Here is a 26263-nt window from a genome sequence, read left to right on the forward strand (position 1 = left end):
TCACCAAATGTCAGATTTTGTGTTATACCCCTGGTGCTTCAGTGCTTCTGGGCTCATGTAGTATGGTGTCCCAGTAAATGTAGTCGCCAGATCACATGAACCCATCAAAAGACAAGAAACTCCAAAGTCCCCTAAAAGTAACAGGAGAAACAATAAGCTATTCATATAAATCTATGCATATTCATATAAACTCTTTGTGTTTATTGTTAGACATGATACAACTACATTAAAAAACCCTCAAACCTGCCAGTTTTAAAAAATGGCAGCACGTTTTTCTGTAATTCTTCAAAATAAAAACACCACAACATCATAGCATTAGAGAATGATGTAGATTTGAAGAGGCCCCACAAGGTCATCTGATTCAAACCCCTGGCTCCAAGCAAGGCCTACTTCAAAGTTACATGAGGCTGCTCAAGTCCAGGTCCAGCCAAGCTTGGAGCACCCTCAAGGCTGGAGATTTCACTGCATCCTTGGGCCCATGTTCCTGTGTCTGCCTGTCAAATACATGTTTAACCATGAATCAAAATCCTGCATCAGACATGACCTTATTTTAATCTCTTTATTGACAGAATGTCTGCTGGACTGGTGCATCATACTAAAACATATCTTTAGAAAGTATGGAAATCTCACCAATTTTAAGAAGATTATTTTTCAAAAATATATTCTTGGCTTTCAAATCTCTGTGAAGTATCCGCCTGGAATACAAAACAAAATTCAACCTCAACCAACTTGAACGTACCAACCACAGTCACATATCAAATATCTCAAGTGTTTAACTTGGTTCCTTGTTAGGAAGGCCAGCCCACCACTGCTGCAGCCTAACCTTGTAAGCGCTAATGCACAGACAATGGCATTAAGGAGCTTCATATCAACACAGAGATGCATTCACTGACACCCACACGCAGGATGAGAACCTAAGCAGCCAGGATAAGAGAAACGCACACAGGGATCCCAGGAATACAGATACAGACTTAACATGAGCTGCAGAGGAAAGGAGAAAGGCAAGCCTTCCTACCTGACTCTTCTTGAAAGCATTACATCTTATTTTCTGCCAGGAGAATAAGATGTCTCGCAATAGAATAAAGGATAATAAAAACAGCAATAGGAAATTCTTTTATTCAGGGAATTCTCCTTCAGAGAAAATGTATTACTTGCAAGCCAAATACGTATATAGAAGAGGGTAGTAGGTCAAATTTTTACAGTAATGGTGTAGAATAGAACAACTTCACAAAGATAGATTAAAGGAAAAAAACAAGTAGCTTTTACAGACTTATTTTTCCATCAAAGACTGAAACAACATCATAAGCTACGCACCTTGTGGGGACAAACAGCATCTTCTCGATTCCTTGAAATCTTAATGTGTGACAGTAATTCTCCAGCCCCTTAGGATAAATACCTCTACAGTATACAAAACATGCTCTCAACTAATTCTTGACAGTAACTCTTCCAAAAGTGTTCCCTACAACCTCAACTAAACTAGAACTCATCCACTTCTAAATAGCTTGGTAACACACAGTGGTTTTTATCAGCTCTGGTTATAACAGAGCTGATAACTCTGCTCAGGAGGACTTTAGAATAGCATTTAATACATACTGGCTATAGAACATGTATTTACTTACACACAGTAGTCGTTCACCCATTTGTAACAGTGAAAGAAAGCAACTGATGCTCTAAGATTCTTGAGGTGTGGGCAGGAAAAACAAATATAATCATAGATTTAAGTTGTTGAGGAATCCTCAATTATCCCAAATTCTATTGAAAAAAATATTAAGTTCAATACACTCAGTTTGCAAACAGGAAAAAAGAAGTGAAAAATGACAAATAGAAGACATTGCAGTATGCACATAGACTGAGCATGGAAAGCAAGCATCTCTTTCTATGGGTCAACGAGAAAAGTTCTTTATACTTCTTATGGCAATTTTTCTAGCTTTTATTATTCTTATTGCATGAAAATAATGCTTGCAGAGAAAGTTTTGCACATGGGGTAAAAGGAAAGTTCTATTCAGCATGCCTCCAGCAATGTTTAGAAAGAATTTGTTCTCTATTTGGCAACTTGCTTGAGCAATACATTCCATCAGTAAGGAAATTAAGGTAAGGTTATATTCATTATTATTTCTTAAGCCTATATTATGCACACAGTTTCATATAAATCCAGCTGTTAATTTAGATTCATTAAGCCTTTCCTTACTGTTCATCACAGAGAACCTTGAAAGACCTTGACTTCACCAAGTTTGATTTTTCTTGCATGTTTTTGTTAAGCATTGATGGGTTTTAACCTTTATTATTATTATGTTGTAGAAATATAATCACGGACTCTTGAAACCTAAAAGTTTTCTGGATATCTGTGATCTGAATACCAGATATCCACTATCCAGAAAACTTTCAGTAGGACATTATTCGATAAGAAGATGAAGAGATGATGTTTGGTTCACCTTAGTTTGAATTAGAATGTAATGCTAATGTAAGCTTGCAACATATTGAATAAAATGTTATGCACATTATTTGCATTACCAATAATTATGCTTTCATATATTAACATGGCTAAGAAATAATTGGGGTGATTCTTTGGAACTTCCCATGATGATGTCTCTTGATGCAAGCCACCTTATTCTGCCAGGATATAGAATCATGGAATGGTTTGGGTTGGAAGGGACCTTCAAAGCTCATCCAGTCCAACCCCCTGCAATGAGCAGGGACATCTTCAACTAGAACTGGTTGCTCAGAACCACATCCAGCCTGGCCTGGAATGTCTCCAGGGACGGTTCATCCACCACCTCTCTGCGCGACCTGTGCCAGTGTTTTACCACCCTTATTGTAAAGAATTTCTTCCTCACATCCAGCCTGAATCTCCCTCTTTTAGTGTAAAACCGTCACCCCTCCTCCTGTCACAACAGGCCCTGCTAAAAAGCCTCTCCCCATCTTTCTAATAGGCCCCTTTTAAGAACTGACAGGCTGCAACAAGGTCTCCCTGGACTCTTCTCTTGTCCAGGCTGAACAATCCCAACTGCCTTTTCTCACAGCAGAGCTGCTCCATCCATCCATCTGATCATTTCTGTGGCCCTTCTCTAGACCCTCTCCAACAGGTCCATGTCTTTCCTGTACTGAGGACTCCAGAGCTGGATGCAATATGGCAGAAGATAAACAAGTTACAAGCTGAAACTTAAACAACTACTTTAATTCTAGTAAGAAATAAATATTGAGCCTGCACTGTAAATCCAGTTTAAGACAGAGTGTGACTCTTTGTTGTAGCAAAAGACAGGCCTATAAAGGTAACATGAACTCACTGGGCTCCAGAAAACTTTAATCTAACTTTATGGCCAGTGAAGTGGTTATTGAGTGGTTATTGTGGGTAGAAATTAACAATTAAGGATAGTTTCAAATTTGGGCTATAAACATACCCATACCTATGTTCTATAGGGTCTCTGCTTGCTGTCTCATAGTCATAAAAAAGCAGCACTGAACAGTGGGCAGCCTCCTTGAATAAAGATTCCTCTGCAACATACCAGCAAATGAAGCTCATCTGTTTACTGCTGTGAAATATTCAACACAATTTCTCTTTCCTCTAGCTGAAGAACTATTTAGAGAAATTAAGTTCTGAATAAGTCTGAATCCTGTACTGGGGAAGACAATGCGATATCCAGATAAAGTACATGGTCAAAGCCTGCTATCCTCTAGATTGAAAACAACAGAATTGTTTGCATAAATGGTAACTTTATAAACTCTGTGTTGGGGCAATTGTTCATAAAGATTAGCAAAGTGATGGATAATGTAATGGTCAGCTTTATTCAAATTGAGGTTAAATATATCAATGGCCTCGTTGCCTGATTGCCGTGGGATCAATTCTGTGCACTGATACGTCATGGGTTACAAATGTGCCAGAGAAACTAAATGATGTTACATGCTGTGCTCATCTAGATGAGACCACCAAACTATGTTGCTTTTCCTGCTCGTTCTGGTTATGTCAATGGCAGATGAGGTTTGAGCCCATTTAATGCTACGTAATTCAGGTTTAAGCATAAAGCATAATGACCACAGGATATTCATGCCCCCTTTAGGAAGCAAGTAAAAGTCTGGCATGTCTAATCCATATAATCTTTATCATCATAAGCAAAGAAAAGCTATCTGAAGCAGCAAAAATGTCCAGTTTTAACGTAAGTTTGCAGCACAAGAGTTTTCAAAGAGTGAAGTTCAGCTGAAGCTGTGCAAGAAGAACACCAAGTGAACAGTCTATGTCTAAACCCAGAAATAATAATTTTTGCTGCTCTGGAATACAAACTTCCATCTGCAGCAGCTGGGTTTTCTAAGGAACGGCACGAGAAGTCCAACCCACAGGTAATGAACACTTCACACTTCTAATTCTAGTGAAAAGTTTTCTTTGCATTCAAACATAGTTCAAACATATATTACAGCTCTTTCCTGTATCACTAAAGAAATCAAGTATGACTCCTCTAGACACAGAGGGCTGCTGTTATGTTTCAGAAACTCAAATTAATTTCTGTAAGTAGTTTTATTTTCTTTTAAGCCTAATCTTTTCCACTGAAGTTATTATCTGGCTCTAAACAAATAACATAAGGATTAAATTTTCTAATGAGCATACAGTCAAATAACACATAATAGAATAAATACAATACAGGAGATGTAAATAAAACAAAACTCTCAAGGCATTTGTATGTACCTGGTAAGATGCTAGCAAATAGCTGTGATTCACAGAATGAAAATTAAATGCTGTTTGGAAAATCAGATTTCTGCTTTTAGTGGAGAACTAAATGACTTTACAGGAAATGCAGAAATTGAATACACATATTTACCAAAGAAAGTTCATTTGTAAGATTTTATTTTTAGATTTGAAAGTAAGTAGAAGATGAGGAAAAACAAAGAGAAGAGTAGACAAAAGGGATGTATGTGAAAACAAGAGATAAAAGAGGCATGAGGAAATACAGACAGTGAGAGATGAAAAGAATAACTGGAAAGGACCTACAGTGATTATCTAATCCAAATGTAATGTTGTTGTTATCAACAATCAAGCTGGTGTTTTCACCAAAATCTTGTTTTCTCAATACTCACACAGGATAGAAGACTATGGATTCTAGTTTACATTCAGCTTGAAAATAATCTGAACTCTCATCTCCATACTGTAGGTGTAATTCACTCTTCAAACATAAAATCTTCTTCCCTCTGACTGTATTAATAATTTAAGTGATTATTTTAGGCAGATTAGCTCATCTCCCCAAAACACGCAGGTGATTACAGACAACCATCCTTAGCCTCTGCTAAGACAGTCATTACAGCAGTGACATTCTTATTTCTAAGAAGTTTAATAGGAATAATAGTCCAAATAGTTCAGCTTGGTAGGGTGAAAAAATCTTGAACTTTTGGGCTACAGTGCTCTTCAGAAAGGATTCTCTGTCTTGTTTATTAACATGACATTTCAGAGCTGCCAACAGGCAAAAGAAACAGGGAGGAGACAGGAGAAGAAGCTGCTGAAAGCCGGGTTCACTTCAATTGGCTCACTGCTTCTGAAAAGCTGGTAGGAAAGGAGCCTGGTATTCCCATTCACTCAGCCGTTTCTCCAGCTCTCAATAACTGCAAGGGATCCTTGTTGGCCCCCCACTTGAAAAAGCTGGATTTATTTTAGTCTTTTAATCCATTTTCTTCTAACAATATTGAACAATTTCTGTTGTGCTGAATTTTTCACTTGGGTCTTAGAAAAAACGTGTCTAATACCAAAAGACATCTACAACTGCACTGCTAAAAGATATAATACAGTTTTCTTGCAGGATAGATAATTAATTACACTTTAGGTGTATGACTACATATTATTTATGTGTATATATATACTACAGATATATATCTGTAGTATATATACAGTATATATACTACAGCAGATTGGTGAACAGGACTTTATACCAACACAAGACAATTTGTAGAGTTTTGTTTCTGTTTGAATATCTGCAACTAGTTGATACTCACTCCCCTCCCAAGCAAAACAGTCGCATATTAAATGACTGTACCTTTCATGCATATAGTTGACTCCGAGTAACAACTGTACAAACCAGTCTAATATTTGTCTTTGAGTGAATATCTTCCCAGATTCCTTGTACTCTTGAATTTTAAAGTCTAGATCTCCACCCTGAAAAACATCACAACAAATTTGTACATTTAAAGTACGGTTTTCAAGTGGCATCTTCTTCATCAAAGTACAGGACTCCGCTTTCTTAGACCTTCAGGGTCCCTACCATGTAGACTTTTTATAGACTACTTTTACAGACTGTGAATGCTTGCACATAGATTCTGAACTCGCCCAGCACCAAAAGTATTCACAACTGAGAATCAAAATGAGATCAAATAATCTGGCTGCAGAGGAGAAGTAGGTCAGTTTTCTCTTAGCGTTACACAATATCAAAGTATTTCAACTGTTCTCACTTCATGTCCCCCAACTTTAGACATGTGCATCTGAGTTGGTCACCTCAAACTCCCTTTTATAGTTAACACAAAGGAACAGACACTGCACAGCCAAGAGACCCTCTTGTTTACTATGCTGAAATACCCACGTCAGCATAAAAGAAACCATGCTGTTCTCTTAAAAACAAAACACAAACTCCTAAATTACAACACTTTGCACCTCTTCCAAACTCACTTTTCCTAGAAGTAACAGAAAATCAAAGCTTCGAGATTCTGTAGCATGTGTTATTGTATGAAAACTACGCTTATTCTTGAAGCATCACTAGAAATGGAGCAATATGACACACAGGAGGCAGTGAAAACAAACTAGAAAACACATACAGAAAAACACTACTTGCAAATTCTAATTCAAGACATTTGGAAAAAATCAGTTGAAAAACAGCCTGATGAAAGAGGGGTTTGAGGAGAATTATATGCAAACTGCTCATTTTGCTAAAAAAATAGACAGATGATTGTCAACCCAGTTTATGAAATAAATGGATTTTGTCTACAAGAATACTCATTAGTTGCAAGCACTGTGTTGAGGTAAGTAACCTCAGGGAAAAGAGACTGTGAGTCTCATTGTACACTAGTGAATAATCACCTTACATCAGGACAGTTTATTCTCCATAAATCATTACTTCTACATTACACATTCTGCATAAAATTAGAAGTTTCATGTGCCATATACAAAAAAATAGTTTAGCCTATACAGCCGTACCTGTACCACAATTTCCCCTCATCAACCCTTCCCATCTCTCCACTGTTGACTCGCAACATTTTATGATCTCTTCAGCATTTCTTGGTTTTCTGTTTCCAACAGAAATGGATGCTGGAGAGGGACTCTTCATCAGGGACTGTAGCAATAGGATAAGGGGTGATGGGTTCAAACTGAAACAGGGGAAGTTCAGGTTGGATCTAAGGCAGAAGTTCTTCCCTGTGAGGGTGGCACGGATTGCCCAGAGAAGCTGTGGCTGCCCCATCCCTGGCAGTGTTCAAGGACAGCTTGGACGGGGTTTGGAGCAACCTGGTCTAGTGGAAGGTGTCCCTGCCCGTGGCAGGGGGTTGGAACTGGATGATCTTAAGGTCCTTTCCAACCCAAACCACTTTGTGATTCTAACATCACAGTGCTTCTATACTGCTGCTACAAAATAAGCTGGTTCTGTCTTTGCAGATCCATACATTTCTGCCCCATACTTTGACATGAGTTTATAGTAATATCTGTGGTCTCTGAGGTTCTAAGTTACAACATTCAAGTGTTGAGTGTGAAAACAAAGAGAAAATTTTTTGTCATCTATCAAAAATGTGTTTCCTGATCCTGCAATTGTTTTTAACTGAAATGCCTGAATCATCTTGTTCGCTAGAGAAGGGAATACGGCTTCAGCTCCCCATCTGCTTCCCTGCAGCAGCCCACAGGGAAGCTCTTCTGGGAACTTGGAGCTCTCTGCAGCTGCTTCCTCTTTGCAACTCCAAATGTTCAGCAGCTTCCCCCTGGTTGCTAGTAGCAAAGCAGAGGAAGGAAAGACAAATCGATGCTGGGTGCTGCTGCACGGCAGCCAGATGGGCTGTGCCTGAGCCTACCCATGCACCTCAGAGATAATGACTCACCTATTCCAGACAGCTGCCACAGACAATCCAGGGCCAACTGCAGCAATAGCCTAAAGGGGTTATAACTAGAGGGGCTGCTCAAACATGTGTCAGCTGGTTACTGGCCACAAGGGACTATCCAGGTGAGGATAGACGAAGTGCAGCAGCCTACAATTACCGTTTCTCCCTGTCCCGGTGTGTCCCCTCTCTCAATCACACATTGCCAGGAAAGATGCAAAGAAGTGTTGGACCTACAGATTTAGACTAGTGAATACTCTCTTAAGCTGGGGGATATTTCCTTCTATAGGCCTAAGGACAACAAAAGCAGTCAAATAAAGTACTGCATGTGCCCTCAAGTAAATGTATGCCTTTTACCTTCAAGCAGAAAAGACTGGTCTCAATGTCCTACAATTAATTACTTTCATCTTGATTTTTTGTCTAAAAAAGGAAGACAAAAATACATCATAAAAGATGAAACACTGCTGCCATGGAACTTTGAAGAAGTTTGTTAACCCAGTTTTGCATTTTTGACAGTCAGTATAATAAGTTCATAAGAAATGTATTTTAACAAATTAAGTACATAGGGAGTTTCCAAGCTGCAGTTTCCATTTAAATATCAAGAGTATCAAAACCGCCAGTAATCTATTTAAAACAGCTTAGCATCTAGAGCTGATAACGTGAACAGGCACAGATTGCTTTAGTTATTCCTTTTGCTGAGATTTCTTTAGCACATGGATACTCACATCACAGCTGAAACCACAGTAAAGAGACAGAAATAATTGTTTGGGGGAAAGTACAACTAGTTCTGGCTTATAAAGTAATCAAATCATGCAACTTTTAAAGTAACTACTTTGTAAAAACTGTATTTTATTGAAGTAAAATTTATGTTACAAGGCTCATGAAGGCATTTTTGTTTGAAATTTGCCTTATCTGCCAGTGTTTATACTGCCTGTAAGCTTTTGATTCAGGAAAACTGCTAAAGAAGCTCAACAAGATCAAAACAGAATACATGTATGTCTTTTCTGTAATTCTGAGTGAATTCAGTTATGATAAAAGACACTGAGCTGAGCAACAGGGACCAGTGTTCTCTTCTGTTTACAGGACAGGTATAGCATGGGGCAGCTGCACTGCAGGCTCACTCTATGCTACTCACACAAGAATGAACAAAGCACTGTGGCTAATGAATAAGTCACAGTACTTTGGAGCAAACAGAAAAAGGCTCAGGGGATAGAGTTCTGTTTCCATGCCAACTTCATGTTTATTCTTCGTTTTGAGTCTGCCCAAGAGCACCAATTACTGCATATCTGGTAATTATTTTATGCATGAGGAACTGAATGATCTAGACTTCCAAATAAGGATCAGGTAGCAATATATTTTTCTCATTCTCAATTTATGTGCAATTTAATCAGGTATCTTTTAGGTAAAAAGATCCAAATCCCACCACATACAAAGGTAGGTTATATATAAGTCAGTAAGAAAGCATGCGTTCTGGAAACATTCTAACTAAAATAGAAAAGCACTATATGAAACTTGCTTTATACTTTCCTTGTCTGAAAGTTTGATTAAATACACTGTAATTGCTTAAATGCAATGATACTACATATTATGTTCTTTTGGAAAAAGTCAGAAGCCCATCCTCGTGGACCAAACTCAAAACTGAAGATTCAGATGCATAGCAAACACATCCATTTCCTCCTCCTTCCTTTGCCTTGCTCTAATACATTCTCATGTGTCTGAGTTTATGACTCCCAGATCCGAAGGTTATTCTGCACCAAAACATTTTCATGCAGGGTAGTTTACATTGTCCCAATAAAAGAAATATTGAGGTGCTACAGCAGCTTTTGATTACCCTGGTGACTGCTATCATGCTCTTTTTTATTCACCTATAACTTTACTCCAGATGGGAAAGAACTAAAAACAGAGAGACAGAGAGAGACTGAAACGCAGTGGATCGAAGCTGCTGGTTCAGCTCTGTAATGCTGTTGAAAGAAGCTCCTTTATTTCTATAGGTTTAACTGAACTCATGTCAGGCCACTTTCTACCACTAGTATAGAGAAAATTAATCTTAGTGTATGGCAATATCTGGGCAGTTTGAATAATCCTTCAGTTTTGAGCTCTGGATTTCCACAGAGAGTTGGCAACACTCTCAAGCCCCAGCTGTCAGACATGCAGGGAAATGATGCAAAGAGCTTCTGCATGGGTGTTAAAATAATATGTGAACAAATATTCAGATTGTATAACAGAACAGAACACTTCAGATTCAATTTAAAAAAAATCCCAGCAATAAATAGGCATTTAACTGTCATCAAAGACAGCTTCTAAGGAATTAATGACTGGCAAGAATTGGACTTCTTCAATTATTCACACCAAAGCCAAATGCTTGAAGAAATGTGATTAGTTGACACAAGTCTGATTTGTGAACAGGTAACCCAGCAGTCCAAGGTCATTAGCTTCTAAAGCATTTGAAATGGCTCACAGAGCACAACTGAGGAGTCTGCTTCACAGGTTTGCATAAACATCACTGTAGGTACATCTATATTTAATACAATGTAGGCACTTGCTTTCTATAAATCCCTAAAAAACTGGCTTAAATATGTTTAAATTCTTCTTTTAAAGCATTAAGACAGATTTTAGCAATATGCTTTTAAACCAAATGCTGGAGTCATAAAAAGGTAACTAAATTGTAGTACCTCCTTCTTTAATATTTGCTGTATCCACTACACCCTGGTCTTTGACTCACACTATTCCTCATAAACACAATGCTGCTACCAAACTCACCGTCCACATTATCAGGCTTAAGCTTCTTGTAATCCCTTCGAAATCACAAGCAAGTTTTCCTTCCTAATTTATACCAGATTTCATACCATGTCCCCACACTCCTCTCATCCTCTCTTACCTATCGATAGTACACACATGGCACAACCTTCCTGAGCTCACCCACAGATCTGGCAATGTGTCTGCATTTAAGTCTTTCTTATCATGCTGATTATAGTGAACAAAATGAACTTGTGTTTAAACATTCCTCTTCTGGGGTTTGTTTGTCCATGAGCCATATGTCTCACATGAACAGATAACGTTGCTTACTTCAGATACACTTAACAAGGAGAAAGTGATAGCACAAGTAACAAATGGAAAACAAAATTCAAACTAAAACATTAAAAAAACTGAACTAGACTTCTTTTAAGACTCTGTTTTAAAGTGCACATCCTATCAAATTGCTTCAAAGTAATCTGCAAATCTCACCTCACAGTATTCGGTGATAATGCAGAAACTATCTCGCTCCACAAAGCTTGCATAAAATCTGACAATGGCTGGATGGTCTAATTTGGAGAGTAGTTGTGCTTCCAGATTTGCTTCAACTGTTTCATTAGGCTTTAAGTCTCCAACAGAGATTTCCTTTAGAACCTTTCTAGAGGAAAAAAGAAATCATTGTATTAATCAAACCTGAAAAAATATCAAACATAAAATCATGTAATACTCCAAAAAAAAAAAAAAAAAATAATCATTTCTTAAAATGCAAAATAACACTAACCAAATATTTGGCAGCATGAAACGATGAGGCAAATATGGGTAAACAGAAGAATGCCTTAAAATGCAAATAAATATTTTAGTCACCATAGCAATTAAACAATGGTTTAAGTATACTATTTCCAAGTATTTTTCCCACTAGTTTCCTACTGCACTGTTTCCTTCATGACATGTTTTCAGTGCTATGGATTAGTGCATAATAATAAACATAAACAAAAGGTCAAATCTAAGTGATTTCAAACCCACTCAGAGCATATGCTCAATACTCCTGCATGAAATAAGAAGTAGCGAGGAACTGGTTTTGCTGCTTCTGCCAAAGTCTCTCCATGGAATCATGAGGAAAATCACACAGAAGGTAGTATTTCTGTGACAGTTTTTCTGGTGATAAACTCAGGATGCCTATTCCTTTTTCTCTGAAAATCAGCCTGCCCTTCACCTGAACCCCAAAGTGAAAAGAACACGTCTTGATTTGTGGCTGAAACTTCATTCTTACTGTTTGAATGAACTCTAAACTTTCAGTGTTTAGTACTGTGAATGTGCTAGAGAAGAATTTGTAGTTCAGATTTAGCTCTATACAAAAACCTGGAGTCGGGGAGTTTACTGTCAACTTGGCCTGGAAAAAAGGACACTTGAGGAACCATATTTTGCTGTGATCTTCCTGAGGAAATGTTTAGAAAAGGCATACAGCACACAAAGGGATATAATTTCTACCTCCTTTATCAGCGCTGAATAATATATCGTTGGTCTACATCTGAAGGTGCTGTTTAAGGCTACTAGAGAATATCATGGCATTTTACCATTTTACTGAAACAAAGTGATGAATTTCCAGTAAATTTTGAATATATGAAAGGTAAGTTCCACACTGAAGCGATGTCTTCACAGTGCTATTAGTAATTACCCCATTCAACACTGCATGGTTATAAAGTCACAGGAGTTAAACATGACAGCAATAGAACTACAGTAATTTGCTTGACTGAAGGAAAAAAAAAAGCTGCATTTCTTCATAAGAAAATTTATTCCTAAATCTCACCCATCAGTTTCTGACTAATAATGCATGAATTTCTACGTAAACTTCCCTAACCCCCACCTGGCAGCATGATGAAAAAAATACACTGTTGGATTTGTCTGCATCTCTCCAGACAAGCTTCATACTACGCGGACAGGCCAATACTTCCTGCAATCTCTTCATCTTCAGTTGATACGGGGACATTAACCCTTCCCTCATACAGATCATGTCACAGAACTGACAAACAGTGAGTCCTTGTTAAACACCACTTAAGACAAGTTTTTTGTATACTCGAGACAGCTATAAAAGCCTCCTGTGTAGATGGGTAGGGACAGCTTGTCATCTTAGTTACTCAGTGATTTTGAAGCTGTCACCAGCTGTCAGACAAGGCAGGTGTTTTTCTTGTTTAAATTAATTCCTAGAAAAAGAAATCAGGAGAATGCGCTTTTTGTAAGCAAGTTTTGGGTTGCTGCTACACAAAGTTAATTCATAGCCAGAGTCGGAAGTCATGTGCATCTACGCAATTAAGATTAAGCACATCTGCATGCCACTGGTGTATGTGCACACTGTTTCTGTATGTAGATAAGGTTTGACTTTACTAGGTTTAATATAAGGAATATAACCAGACTTCATATTAAATGCAAAGCTTTTAATGTCTACTTTAGTAAATACACTTCAAAATTGAAAATGCATACTTAAAAACCTCTGTATTAAGTATTGACCAAGAAGTTATGTCAGTCTCAAAAGCCTCACAGAGAAAATGGACAACTCTCCTCATCTAAAGTGGCTCTTTTCTGGTAACTCTAGAAGGCGACAATGAAGCTAAAAGTCTTCAATCAGAAATTCATCTACATAAATGAACTATACTTTTCAATACATAAGACACTTGAAGAGCGCTTAAATTCACTCTACCCCATTTCAGAATTTACACAAGCAACTTCCACCCAAACAGGCAGCTAAAATGGGCACTTTCTGTACTTACAGGACTCCTAAGATAACTCAAATTTGGCTTCTCTGCTGATGTCAGATAGGCTGATAGATCCATAAACTGATAAAAAAGGTTAGCAACCACAAGAAATTACAAGCTTCTCCTAGTTAAACAATCTTGACTGCATTTCCCCTCTACCAAGAGAATCCAGCTCTACACTTTGAAGGAGACACTGTTTCTGTTTATATGATCCAACCACCTGCATTTTAAGGTTGGTTTAAAATAAAGAGGAACTTATTATTGCTCATAATTCAGCCATAGTACTTGTGTATCATCTGCTGAAAATCTGCATGCACTTAACAGTTTAGAAACATAGGTAGCACCAGGTATTTTAAACAAACTTTTTGAAGCTTGTGACATGAACATTTATTATGAATATTGGGAATAATAGCCTTCCACGTTAAGATTTTGTCAAGACTCCATGTGGAGTATAACAGGTCCTTCTGAAAGTCAAGATTCTTCATAAACCCTACTCCTGTATTTTCTGCAGGATTTAAAAGGTCCAAAACTTTGCATGAACTAAGAAGTCATAGATCTAAGTGGCACATACTAAAAAACAGGTAAAACCACTAAAACGTAGATGCCTTCCAAATACAATACTTAAAACTACCCCTTTTGATATAATTCTAAAAGACATGCACTAATTTAAATGTATCTATTTATTATTATGAATAAATGTCCCTAAAGACAAGATAAAATGTCAGAGAATACACAACCAGAAACCATGGTTATAGAAGTGCTAGCAGATTTGCTAAATACAGAACAAGACCCTCCAGATTTTAACCACGTAGGGAAAAAAAACCCAAACCAACCAACCTAGCCTTGCAGTTTAATAACAGACACTTCGAACTTGATCTTGAGCTGACCGCAACTGAAAGAGTCTTACAGTGAATGCATTCATATCATAAGAGCAAAAAGCTATAGCATCACTATTTACACCCTTCTTGGAGGAAGCTAAGTATGATACAGGGAATAGCATCAGAGTGGGAAAACTACATGAGAGAGAAGTTGACTCCTCAAAATACAGACAGCAGCTGCTCTGTCTCCACAGCGCCTCAGCACGATCCCAGACCTTCCCCAGGAACACTTTCTGGCTTTCATCTGCAGAACCTTGCTGGCTTGCACTGTCACACTTTGAAGCACAGCCTGGCCAGTGTAATAACATGGAGCAAATGCAGATAAATAGAGGAAGACTTAAACCAAGAGAAAAACAAGCACGAAGGTGGAATCCTCTAGGACACAGACACACAGTGGGAATCCCTTTCTGCACTTCACCAGTGACTGACAATATGCCACAGCAGTGTTTATCTCAGTCTGTTTGCACTGATCTAAAATTAACCTTTTTACAAACCATCTGCTATTTGTTTATGCTGATGACACACTTTATTATTATATAATTTGCTTTACTGGATCAGATGGAACTCTTGAAAGAAGGCAGCCTTTCTCAAAATGCACTCTGCTTTTGGACCAAACAGCGACATGCGTTACCAGCTAGGTACATTTGCTTGCTGATAATGAAGTGAAAGAAACCTATCTCTTTACACGTCAAGATAAATAGGTCTCCTAGAATAGCACAGAGAAGGTGTGCTTTAGGAATATATGATCAAAATTTTGATTTTTGTCATCAAACAGAAACTTCATTTTACACAGGCAGTTGTTTAGTTTTAACTGCAACCTGAGATTATTAGCAAAACCTGCTAGCAGGTAAGCAGTACGCAAAGCTGGGAAGTTACCATTCCATTTAGTTGCTATTTCCAAGTTGTCAATACAGAGACTTTTGGCATAACCCACAAATGTGTATTGTATTTCTGTCCACTCTGACTAGATGTGATTCTGTAAAAATGTATCACCTCATACCAGCTCTGTAATTAGCTTTGCAATTGGTCATAAACAATAAAATTAAAGGAGTGCCTGTCTAACTAATGAAGTCTTAAATTCTCTTTATCAAATGGCAAAGAGAGAAGGTATGGTACTAAAAATGGGGACCAAAATGAAGAAGAGGCAACAATCCTCATAGAATCATGGAATGGTTTGGGTTGGAAGGGACCTTAAAGCTCATCCAGTTCCAACCCCCTGCCATGGGCAGGGACCCCTCACACTAGACCAGGCTACTCCAAGCCCCTGTGTCCAACCTGGCCTTGAACACTGCCAGGGATGGGGCAGCCACAGCTTCTCTGGGCACCCTGTGCCAGCGCCTCAGCACCCTCACAGGGAACAACTTCTGCCTAAAATCTCATCTAAGTCTCCCCTCTGTCAGGTTAAAGCCATTTCCCCTCACCCTGTCCCTACAGGCCCCTGTAAAAAACCCCTCTCCAGGTTTCTTGTACGTCCCCTTAAGATACTGAAAGGCCACAGTAAGGCGTTTCAACACCTTAAGGTATGTATACCTTAGGGCCTTTTATACACAAATTCAGTCTGTATAACAGCTTCCACATTAAAGCTGTTTGGGAAGTTCAGTAACAAGGATACCATGTAACAAGGATTTCATATGGCACCCTATGGCCTGGAATCTACTTCCTCACTTAGGCTGGTCTTGTAGTTCCACTGTAATTTTCATCTAATCCTTACCCATCATATACACAGCTATCCTGTTACCAATAGTCTTACCAAATTTCTCTGTCTGGCGTCAGTGACTGGCTTTCTGCAGTTTACACCTTACTAACAAAACTTCAGATAACCATTCTTCCCATTTTATCCATTATATTTGGAACACCAGTATCTGCATGCTCAGACATGTTAAAGATACACATCTATCTCTTAGGGAACGAAGGAGCTGGTGAGACCATGAAATGCAAAAAGTCACCAAACACAAATCAGTCCTGCCTAGAATGAATATCTGGTTTTAGTTAAGGAAAGAAATAGTGACAGCAAATTAAGAGCACATGATTTCTAGAGGAAAATCCAGAAGATTCCCACACTTCCAGTGAAAAAGAAACAAGTGCTGTTTGCTATTCTTACTTACATATGTATGTTAAGTCATTAACCAAAAACATTTCAAACCTCAGCATTACCACACAACTTCTCAAATCATTTCTTGGGTTCCTGATATCATTCCCATTACTGATGTATTAGTCAAACCATAAACCCATTTCAATCCTAAGTATTGCTGCACTACACCTTAAATCAACTACTGGGCTTCGTTTGTCATCCCCATGAAGGCTACTGATTTATAAGTAAAGCCTATTCATGCAGTGCATGAACATTCGTAAACATTGAGAACTAACCCCTGAGTCAACCACTAAGAATTCAATTGCTATGTGAGCTTTGTAATATCTGTAAATGGATTAAATATCATTTCATGTTTTGAATAAGCACCTGAATTTAACTGTGCTTAAATGTCTTTGAATGGTGATGAGATGGTGTAAATTTCCAAGTGAAATAGATTCACTTTTCATTTCCACCAGCAAGTCACAATTAGAGCACCTACAAACATTCCACTGAGGTGCCTAATGCTCTAACATACGCACTGACACTGAACAGTTCTGCTCATGATGGAAACACTTTATGGTTATTTGAAAATTAACAGTTCCTAATTAGTGTCCCAAAGAAACATGGAATATATTTGCTGAAGCATGAAAGAGAACACTGTTGAAATAAGGTAGCTTCAAGAGATACAGCTTGCATCATTTTCTTCTGCACTGAGCGAAGTCTCACACACACAAAGGGGCATACTTCAAATTATTTTTGGTGAACCATATGTGCCAACATTGGGAAAAAAATCAGTAATTACAAAGGCAAGCATAGTACTTGTGTTATCCCCCACAGAACTGAATGAGCCATATTATTACTGCACAAAAGCATCCATTAACATTATTTATTTAGATATTAAAACGTATTTATTTTGAATCATTCTTTCGGACACTTAGATTAAAAATTACCAAAGTAAAGTGGACACTGATTAATAAAGGAAGACTTTCCCTGTAAAGACATATTTTCAGGGTTTTTTCCTAGACAGAAATAAAAAAAAAAATTAAAAAAAATAGTAATCAGATTTATAGTCTATTGATATGATTCAGCTCTAAATCCAATAGTAATGGACTGTGATCAAACTGAAAAATTTGTTTCTACTCAGGTAAATTATTAAAGATTATAATGGGTACAGGCCTGTGAATGGACCTTTTTAGCAACACTTCATCTCTACATGTTGCATTATCACCATCTACCGTTCATTCATGTTTTTTCTGCCTAGTCTTGTTTAAAAATGTAATTAAGGGCCATACCATCACTAACCAAAGTGGAATTTTGGAGAGAGATGTGACAAGGACTAAATCATTTCTTTATTCTCTGTATCTTTGAAGATTTAATTTCATCAAACATCAAACCATCTAATCCAGGCATGTCTCCACTGTGATTTCATTACACATACTCAATATGTTTCACTACTAACTGCTCTCTGCTTGCTAATTATAACGTGTCCTTTCAGAAAAAGGAGATGCCATCACAGAACTATTTTATTTTCAGCATTTTGTTTTCAAGCATTATAATACGATCAAACATTATGCGACAGACATGTTACAGTTCTTCAACTCACAGCCTTCAGCTACAGCATCTGCCAAAAGGAATTTTCCTTGTAGAGGAATTAGGTTGAATTTTGACATTAGTTTCAATTAGAAATTTTGAGGAAAGACCCTCTTATCACCTGATCTACATGCATCAGTTCCAGAAAACAGACAGTTTGGAAAACCGGGGGTTGCAAAGGGACACCCACCACACTAATAACCACCATTTCATAAGAATGCATTCCATAGAAATTCAACTAAAACATTTCCTAATGTAAAACTCAATGGTTTTTTTCCCGAATGCAAATATATTTGTAAGCAGAATTATGTTTCTTTCAATGTTGCAAAGATATATATGTCAACAGTCCAGTCCCTTCAGTGGAACTAATTCCCACAAGTAATTTAAATATTAATTGCTGCAACTTTAATGAGAAAATTCACTCCTCTTACATGTCTTTTTCCAGCAGGCATCTCCTTCAGTGTTTATGTCTGAGAAGCACTGAATTAAAAGGGGGGAGGGGGAGGAAGTAGAGGGAGTGGAGGAAAAGATAAAAGCACAGTTTATAGATTTACAAAAGCATATTACTACATTATCTAATCAAAGGCACAGGGAGGAAATTAGTTCTATCTATTGTTAGACAAAAAAACTTTTCGTACATTCTAGGCCTCCTGAGTATGATCCTGTGGTCTCAGAAATCCGTGAAACATACGCAATTCAAAACTGAAGCAACTCCTCAGCAACACTAAAAAGTTACTTTAGAATATATGATGTTATTTAGGACGCAAGGCATGGAAGAGAAATAGTGAACTAGGAATTACATTTACTAACGTGTCACATAAGCACAACCAAAAATAAAAAATTAAAAAAGAATGAAATATGCACTGACTGTCCAGCAAATCCATCCAGAATTCCACTGCAGCAGTTTTCTCATTACAATGGACTGAAGGCAACAAAGTGCTGGAGGCTTGTTGTGCATAGAAGTTACAATCTTAATGCAGACTTAAGAGAATCACGTTGCCAATCTAACAATACAGTTAGATGGGCGTTTTCAAATATTGCAGAACCAGACTGTATCTTTGATGCAGGTGGTCACAATTCAACCTAAAGTAGTAATTCTGTACCTCTCAGTTTTCTTACTAAAACCTAAACATCCATTTCAGGAAAGTGAATGAGACAGAAGTGATATCGAGGCCCTTGCTTAATGCCAAAATCATTAAAATCTCTCTCTGCCTTGCACCTCAAAGAACCAGTAATTCACCAGCAATAGCTTAAGGACAATTCTGTGCTCGATGTTGAAAATGCTGCTTGTAAGCAACCTGAAACCTCAACCATCATCACCCTCCCTTGCCCGCACACAAGATCCGAATGTGGCGGGTGCTGCAGCACAGCTCCCAGGAGCTCAGCTGTGGGGGAGGATGAGACTGAGAGTAAACCCAAGCAATGCTTTCTTTAAGGCACACTGCTTCCCACTTCAATAAATCAAAGACCTAGTTAGACGGCTTGAATAAAGTGGGCATAGCCACCGAGGGGTCCCCCTGATGCTATTGGCATGTTTCCCTTGACAAGTCAGCTGAAACACCCTCCGATACAGCATGACTGTTCAGTGAAGGGTGCCCTACAATGACATACATAGTAGCTGGAGCCTTAGATGAAGGAGCAGAGGCACACTTCACTGAACCAAGCAAAAGATGGCTCACTGAGAAAAGCTTATCTAAAAATAAGCAGCAATCAGAAAGGTCCTATAGGAAATGCACCTTTGTTCAGTTTCCAAGGAGATCATGACTACCTGTTCACAAATATAAAATAACCTGATGGATTCTAGTCTTATTTTCTAAGATGTATTAAATGAGGGAGAAGAAAAAAAGGAAACCAGCACAATTAGATGAACATGCACATGACAACTGGCAGGGAATCATTTGTTACTGTTTTAATCAATCCACTATCAAATAACCATTCCCATGGAATACCTTCAGAGAAGCAAACAGGCAGCAAATACAGGGACTCGACAACACAGTTATCTGCTGTTTGTTGCTTGGATATTCACAAGTCACAAAATTCTTCCATCTTCAGATTCTATTTCATTTGTTATAAGAAATCATAAATAATTGAAAGTCACATGATAAATTATTTAGCTAAGTGCACAGTTTCCAAGGAATCATAGCATGAGTCTGGATTAATGGTATAATGCAAGTCAGATGCCAAAGTTGAGCTGACACCCCTACAATTCCACACAGGGGAGTAGTCCAGGGAGTATGGCGCTTCTCAGCATGTGCTTTCCACCACAGGGACATAAAGCACCTTGTGAATATTTATGAACTAGAAGTTCCTATTGCCTACTGTGTACTTCAGCTGCTATGAATTAGTGAAATTTAAACCAGAGCTTCACTCGGCACAATTGAGTAGGACATTCATTACCTATGAGTGATAGAACTGCCTTTCAAGACTACTGCTGAACATAAATCTCTTCTATATAACGCTGCGTCTTTAACCACAATTACCTGTTCTAATTAGCTGATAATTTACTTTGGGAGACTAGGATAGAAGTGACTCAGGGATATTACTGTTTGCTGTAAAAACGCTGGTACAACCCTGCTACTTCCTTTATACAAACCAAGTTATCTGATTATTTTGGGTAGCTCTAGGCCCATGATGTCCAGGAACAAAAGAAAGCTCCTCAAAAAGTAAGACGGATTTTTGCAAAATCATATGCAAGGCAAGAATCTGGAAAAAACAACCAAACAAAAAAACACACACAAGAAACCCCACAAAAATAAAAACCTAAACGACTAAACACCTGCATACATCCTGCATTTTGAAGGTGTTTTGTAAATTCAAGTAAATTATCTCTGAATGTACCAGTAAATTAAAACCTGTAGACACTTTATTTACAAAAATTCATCTAAACTGTTCCCCAGACACAATATTGAAATGCCTTCTTTCTCTTTGTCATTAGAGATTGTGTTTGAGCAGATCATAGAATCATAGAATGGTTTGGGTTGGAAAGGACCTTAAGATCATCCAGTTCCAACCCCCTGCCATGGGCAGGGTCACCTCACACTAGACTGTTGCCCAGGGTTCCATCCAGCCTGACCTTGAACACGGCCAGGGATGGAGCATTTACCACTTCTCTGGGCAGCTCCAGTGCCTCACCACCCCCACAGTAAAGAACTTCTTCCTTATATCCAACCTGAACTTCCCCTGTTTCAGTTTGAACCCATTGCCCCTTGTCCTATCACTACAGTCCCTGATGAAGAGTCCCTCTCCAGCAGCCTTCTAGTCCCCTTCAGACACTGGAAGCTGCTCGGAGCTCTCCACGCAGCTTCTCTTCTCCAGGCTGAACAGCCCCAATGTTCTCAGCCTGTCTTCATACAGGAGGTGCTCCAGCCCCTGCTCATCCTTGTGGCCTTCTCTGGACTTGCTCCAACAGCTCCATATCTTTCTGATGTTGAGGACACCAGAACTGTACAAGGTGCTCCAAATGTGGTCTCACGAGAGTGAGATCCCGGAGGTGGCAGTTTTATAAGCCAGTACTGGCTTGATAACTACTGAGCTGCTGGTACTTTGCCAATAAAATTGGCACTGTATTCACACATGGGTGTGACTTGAATTTCCCATCAAATAAGATCTAATAATCTCCAAAGCATTTACATACTATACATTAGCAGAGAACTGAAGGTAGGTAGTAAATACCAATCATCTCACCGGTGCACATGCTCAGGGACCACCATGACTTGACCTGTTTTTCTTGCAACTGCTAATAAAGGAATACAGAGGGAAAATATAAATATTGGAGGGATACGACAGGGAAGGGAGAACCTGTAGCTGCAATTAGAGAAAGTAAAAGAGGGAACATTACAGAAAAAGGAACATTGTCACAACGTGTGGTAAAAAAGTAGGACTTAATGGAACTGAAGATGCAAGTCTACAGGAAAGTAGGCATCCTTCCTGTCACACATAGAACAGCTAATTTCCAAACTATAGCACTGACCCCCATGATATTAGGCTCTAGCTGAGGATTGAGCACCTACAGTGTAACTAAAAGTTATGTTAATATTTAGCAACATGAAGATATCAAGGAATAATTTTTCAAGTAGTGACCCAGTTACTCTGCACAGCCTCACTACATGAACACATGCAAATTGTTTAATCTCTCTGTTTAATGCCCATTTGGAAACTGGATAAAAATACTTCACAGCCCTGAAAAGTGCTTTCAGGCCGCAGAACAGTAAAGGTGCTAAATGCATGTAAAGAGCCTTCCAAAACAAAGTGTTCCATAGTGGGTATACATGGGTCTAGGCAAGTGACTGAGTAGCACTGTTTATCCTTTGCTAATAACATTAAATTATACAAATGTAGGCGCAACTTTACAGAAGAAAAAGAGGAAAAATGAACAAAACCACATAAGAAATAGGTTTTTTACCCAGAATAAAGCTACCATTTTTTCTTCTTAAAAGAGCCAAACCAAGAGTCTCTAAAAATTTGTGAAACTCCACTAACGGACACCTAGTGATGTGCATCCCCATCTATCATGCCTAAATTCAGTCCCAACCCTGAAAAAGAATAAAACCCACAGCAAATATTTGTAGGAGCATCCAACCCTTATTTGGACTCGAGTTACATATCAGCTAAATCACTTTGCAATTTGAGATAAAGATATGACAGAGCTCAGTAGAATAGAAAGACAGTGCCAACATTAAGGAATTCCAGGTTGATTTTAGTGAACATACAGAACCTGGCGCAAAACAAGAAGATTTGCAAACATCTAACAGGGAAAATACCAAATAAGACACAAACCAAGCCATCCTGTGTAAACAGGAACCAAGTAGCTTGCTTTGGTACGTCTCTTGTGTTTAACTCTTATATTAACAAAGACGGTATAAATTCTGACCATAGTTTCTTCCAAAACAGGGGGAAATTGATGATCTCTCTCCTGTGTGGGTTGACTAGTACATGAGAAACTTCTTTTGTAGTGAAGAGCCTCCCAGCTTCTGGCCTTTCTCTTTACGAGAGCATCCATTACGTTCCCTGCTTTGCTGTCTGTTTTCATGTAAACTGCAGGAATTTCTCTCTTTGATTCACAGAATCACAGAATGGTTTGGCTTAGAAGGGACCTTAAAGCTCATTCAGTTCCAACCCCCTGCCACAGGCAGGGACACCTTCCACTAAACCAGGTTGCTCCAAGCCCCATCCAACCTGCCTTGCATGGCCCAAATAGGCATCCCTCTCTCTCACCAGCTGAAGCAACTCTGTGTGTAACACTTTGCTCATGATGGCCAAGATCCTTGAGGGCTAATAAAGTATAAAACACGCCCGAAAATTATTTCTAAAATAAGGCAAAAGCTCTGCTTGAGCATACATGAAATTACAAGATAACTGCTGTCAGCCGCTGCATTAACTCATTCTGTAGACATTGCACTCATGGAAAATTGAAAAAGATAGCCCCAAACAGCTCCTGTACCAATATCCATGATGGGAATTTGTATTCTTATAATTCATTGCTATGCTCTTTCACAGCACTTTGTAGTAATTTTCAGGAAACTATCTGTGGCTAAGTTCATGCTGTATATAAACATTTATTTCGGGATGCTCTAGATCATCTCTGAAAAGCTAAAAGAGACTTCTACTTCTGTTGAGGTCATTTGGGACCTAAATATCTCAATTTCTTTTTTTTTTTTTTTTTGTGAAAGTGCTTTCAGGCAAGTAAAAAACAAAACCACCTATTCTTTCATTCCATATATATACGTGCTTCCCAATGAAAAACTGAACAGAAGCAGTAACCAGTACAGTTTCATAAAAGCTTATTTTCCAAGTTGAAAGTAGTGTTGAGAATGTGATTTCTAGTATATTTAGCCACCGTAAGAAACAAAAGTATTTTTAAATAGAAGAAAGTGTCTACACTTTATCTAGTTATGGTGCCTGAGCTTCCATGTTCACCTGGGCCAGTATTTTTGTCACCTGTTAGCAGTAAGTGATAAAAAGTTGTGGGAATGTGCTCATCGACCTGCATTTGAGATGAGGAATAAATAACTGTGATACGCAAACACCCCCTAGTGATGAAAGGATGAACTACAGTATTGCACTAGCACTTTGGCTTGTTAAATCTTGTAACAAAAAGAGACTGACAAAAAAGAATATGCCATCTGATACTCACAGAGACAATAACTACTTAAAGGCAAAGCCCACATTCCTTGGTTTTGAGGTTTGGCAGCTTGTGCTATAGCAGCAAATGTGTGAAGACCCACATTTCGCTATACTGTTAGCATTTTAATGAGTTCTAAGAATGAGAAATGATAGATTATAAAGTATAAAGCTTTAAGCCTTTAACAAACGACTTTGTTACAAAGTCAAGCAGCAAATTTTTGAAGCCTCTCATATACCTTTGCCCTGCTTCTTGCCAGGACAATGACAAAATTTACTTCTGTTCTGAGTAAATACCAGGGTCTTTTCCACAGTGTATATCTTAGGTTAGCAACTTGTTCATGGTGTGACACTGGGGTATGGGTAAGTTAAATATATTTTTACTGGTTTTGAACTTTGTTACTATGGAGATGAGCGTCTGAGATTTTCCTACCTCCACTCTGCCTTGCACAGGTAAATTAAAAAGGACTAACAGAAAAGCATAATAAGATAGACATGTCAGATAAACCATTTTAAGCAACAGATTCAGCTGAAATGTTGAATTTGCATAAAGTCTGCACCTATCCTATGTCCTCCCTATAGTTTAACAGTTGAGTCTGCAATGTAACGCCAAGCTGAGATGAGACACAAATACAAAGAAAACCTCTACTACAATGCAAGAAGTATGTTCCAACCATTTTTATCTAAAGTATGTGAAGAGTTTACTTACAATTCTCCTTGTTTTGCTTTTCTGTCAGAAACCAGATACACATTTCCAAAGCTTCCATTGCTAAGTTTCCTCTGAATAGTGTATCTTCTAGCAATCATGGCATCTGAGCGAGCAGAATTCAATCTGGCAACACTGACATGCTTAGCAGTTTCTTGGAATTTCAGCATTTCTCTATGTAACAGAAACCACACAAATTTCTCTAGAACATAGCTTTCCAATCCTTTAACTCTTCCATGGATGCTCACAGGAAACACTTGAAACAAACAGAAAAAAAATCAATTTGTCAATGTATCATTCTTATTAAAAATCTTCATTTAATTCTACGGCAGTGCTTACAGTGCTCAGCTTCTAGCAGAAGACAAATTAAATAGGAGCATTAGTTGTTAAGATGTGGGCAGCAGACTTGATAAAGGAACTGTAGATAATGTAGACAATGATGTCAGCTGCCCTCTCAATCAACCTTAAAAGAATTAACTGAACTGATAACACAGGAGGAATTAAATGCAGGTGCTTATACATTAGTTTATTTAAAAGATTCAAGTGCTGTTTGCAGACACCTACACCTGTATTTCACCTGACAGTTCCTCTAGCTATGGCACTCTTCCTCACCACCACAGTACCTGACACCAAAAACATCTGTGTTTCAGGATACAAGTTTGTTTGTTTGTGTTTCATGACTGATGTATATACTGAAGCATAATCTCAACTTGTAATGTGAATCACTCCCATCAATAACAACAAAGCTGTTTTCTCTGCTCTTCCATTTGCCCCTCAGATTTCACCCTCTGTTTCAGTGCTGACCCCACAGCTTCTGTGTGAATCACCACTAAAACTAGAGTTTCATGGCTGCCCACGTCTGCAGGCTTTCAGTAAAACCCAGTTGTGCCAGAAGTTCTTCATTTCTCCTTTGCTGTAATAATTCTTTCTTGACACACCTTTCTAGCAGTTTCACCTTGATTTAGAATTCTTGTCTAACTGAGGTCCTCATTATGCAAACATAGGAACCACAAAGGCCAACCTCTAGTGTTTGTGTGCCTTCCAATAACTGAGCATGAGCTCTGAATAACTGTTTACTCAACCTTCTTCATTCCAAATGATAAAGGATAGGTATTTTGCTGCGCATGATTAAACAACATTGCTTTCATTACTTTGCCTTTATATAATGCTACCTGCATCATTTGTGCTTGAGGATCCTTTGGAACAAATAAAGATGCTGCAAGATCAGTGCGACGAATACTACTATGAGCACTGTCTGCTGCAGTGCTGGGTTTGTTCACCATAGCATTTTAACATCAAAATGCTGCTTCTTGTTTTTGAAGAGAAGTGACAAATTCATTCATTTTAAAAGCTGTATAACTGCTGGATC

General features: G+C 38.3%; 1 protein-coding gene across 1 annotated transcript; it reads right to left on the reverse strand.

Moving 5' to 3' along the window:
* LOC104409102 (serine/threonine-protein kinase Nek11-like) lies at positions 1-25064 on the reverse strand. Its single transcript, XM_010018891.1, has 5 exons — positions 24898-25064; positions 11272-11437; positions 6012-6130; positions 631-695; positions 1-131 (listed from the first exon to the last, which is right to left on the reverse strand). Exons 1-5 carry the CDS (start codon positions 25062-25064, stop codon positions 1-3), a joined length of 648 nt encoding a protein of 215 aa, XP_010017193.1.
* Positions 25065-26263: the final 1199 nt, after the last annotated feature.

This window comes from Nestor notabilis, unplaced genomic scaffold (genome assembly GCF_000696875.1).
Source record: "Nestor notabilis isolate BGI_N333 unplaced genomic scaffold, ASM69687v1 scaffold3357, whole genome shotgun sequence".
NCBI classification, from domain to species: domain Eukaryota; kingdom Metazoa; phylum Chordata; class Aves; order Psittaciformes; family Psittacidae; genus Nestor; species Nestor notabilis.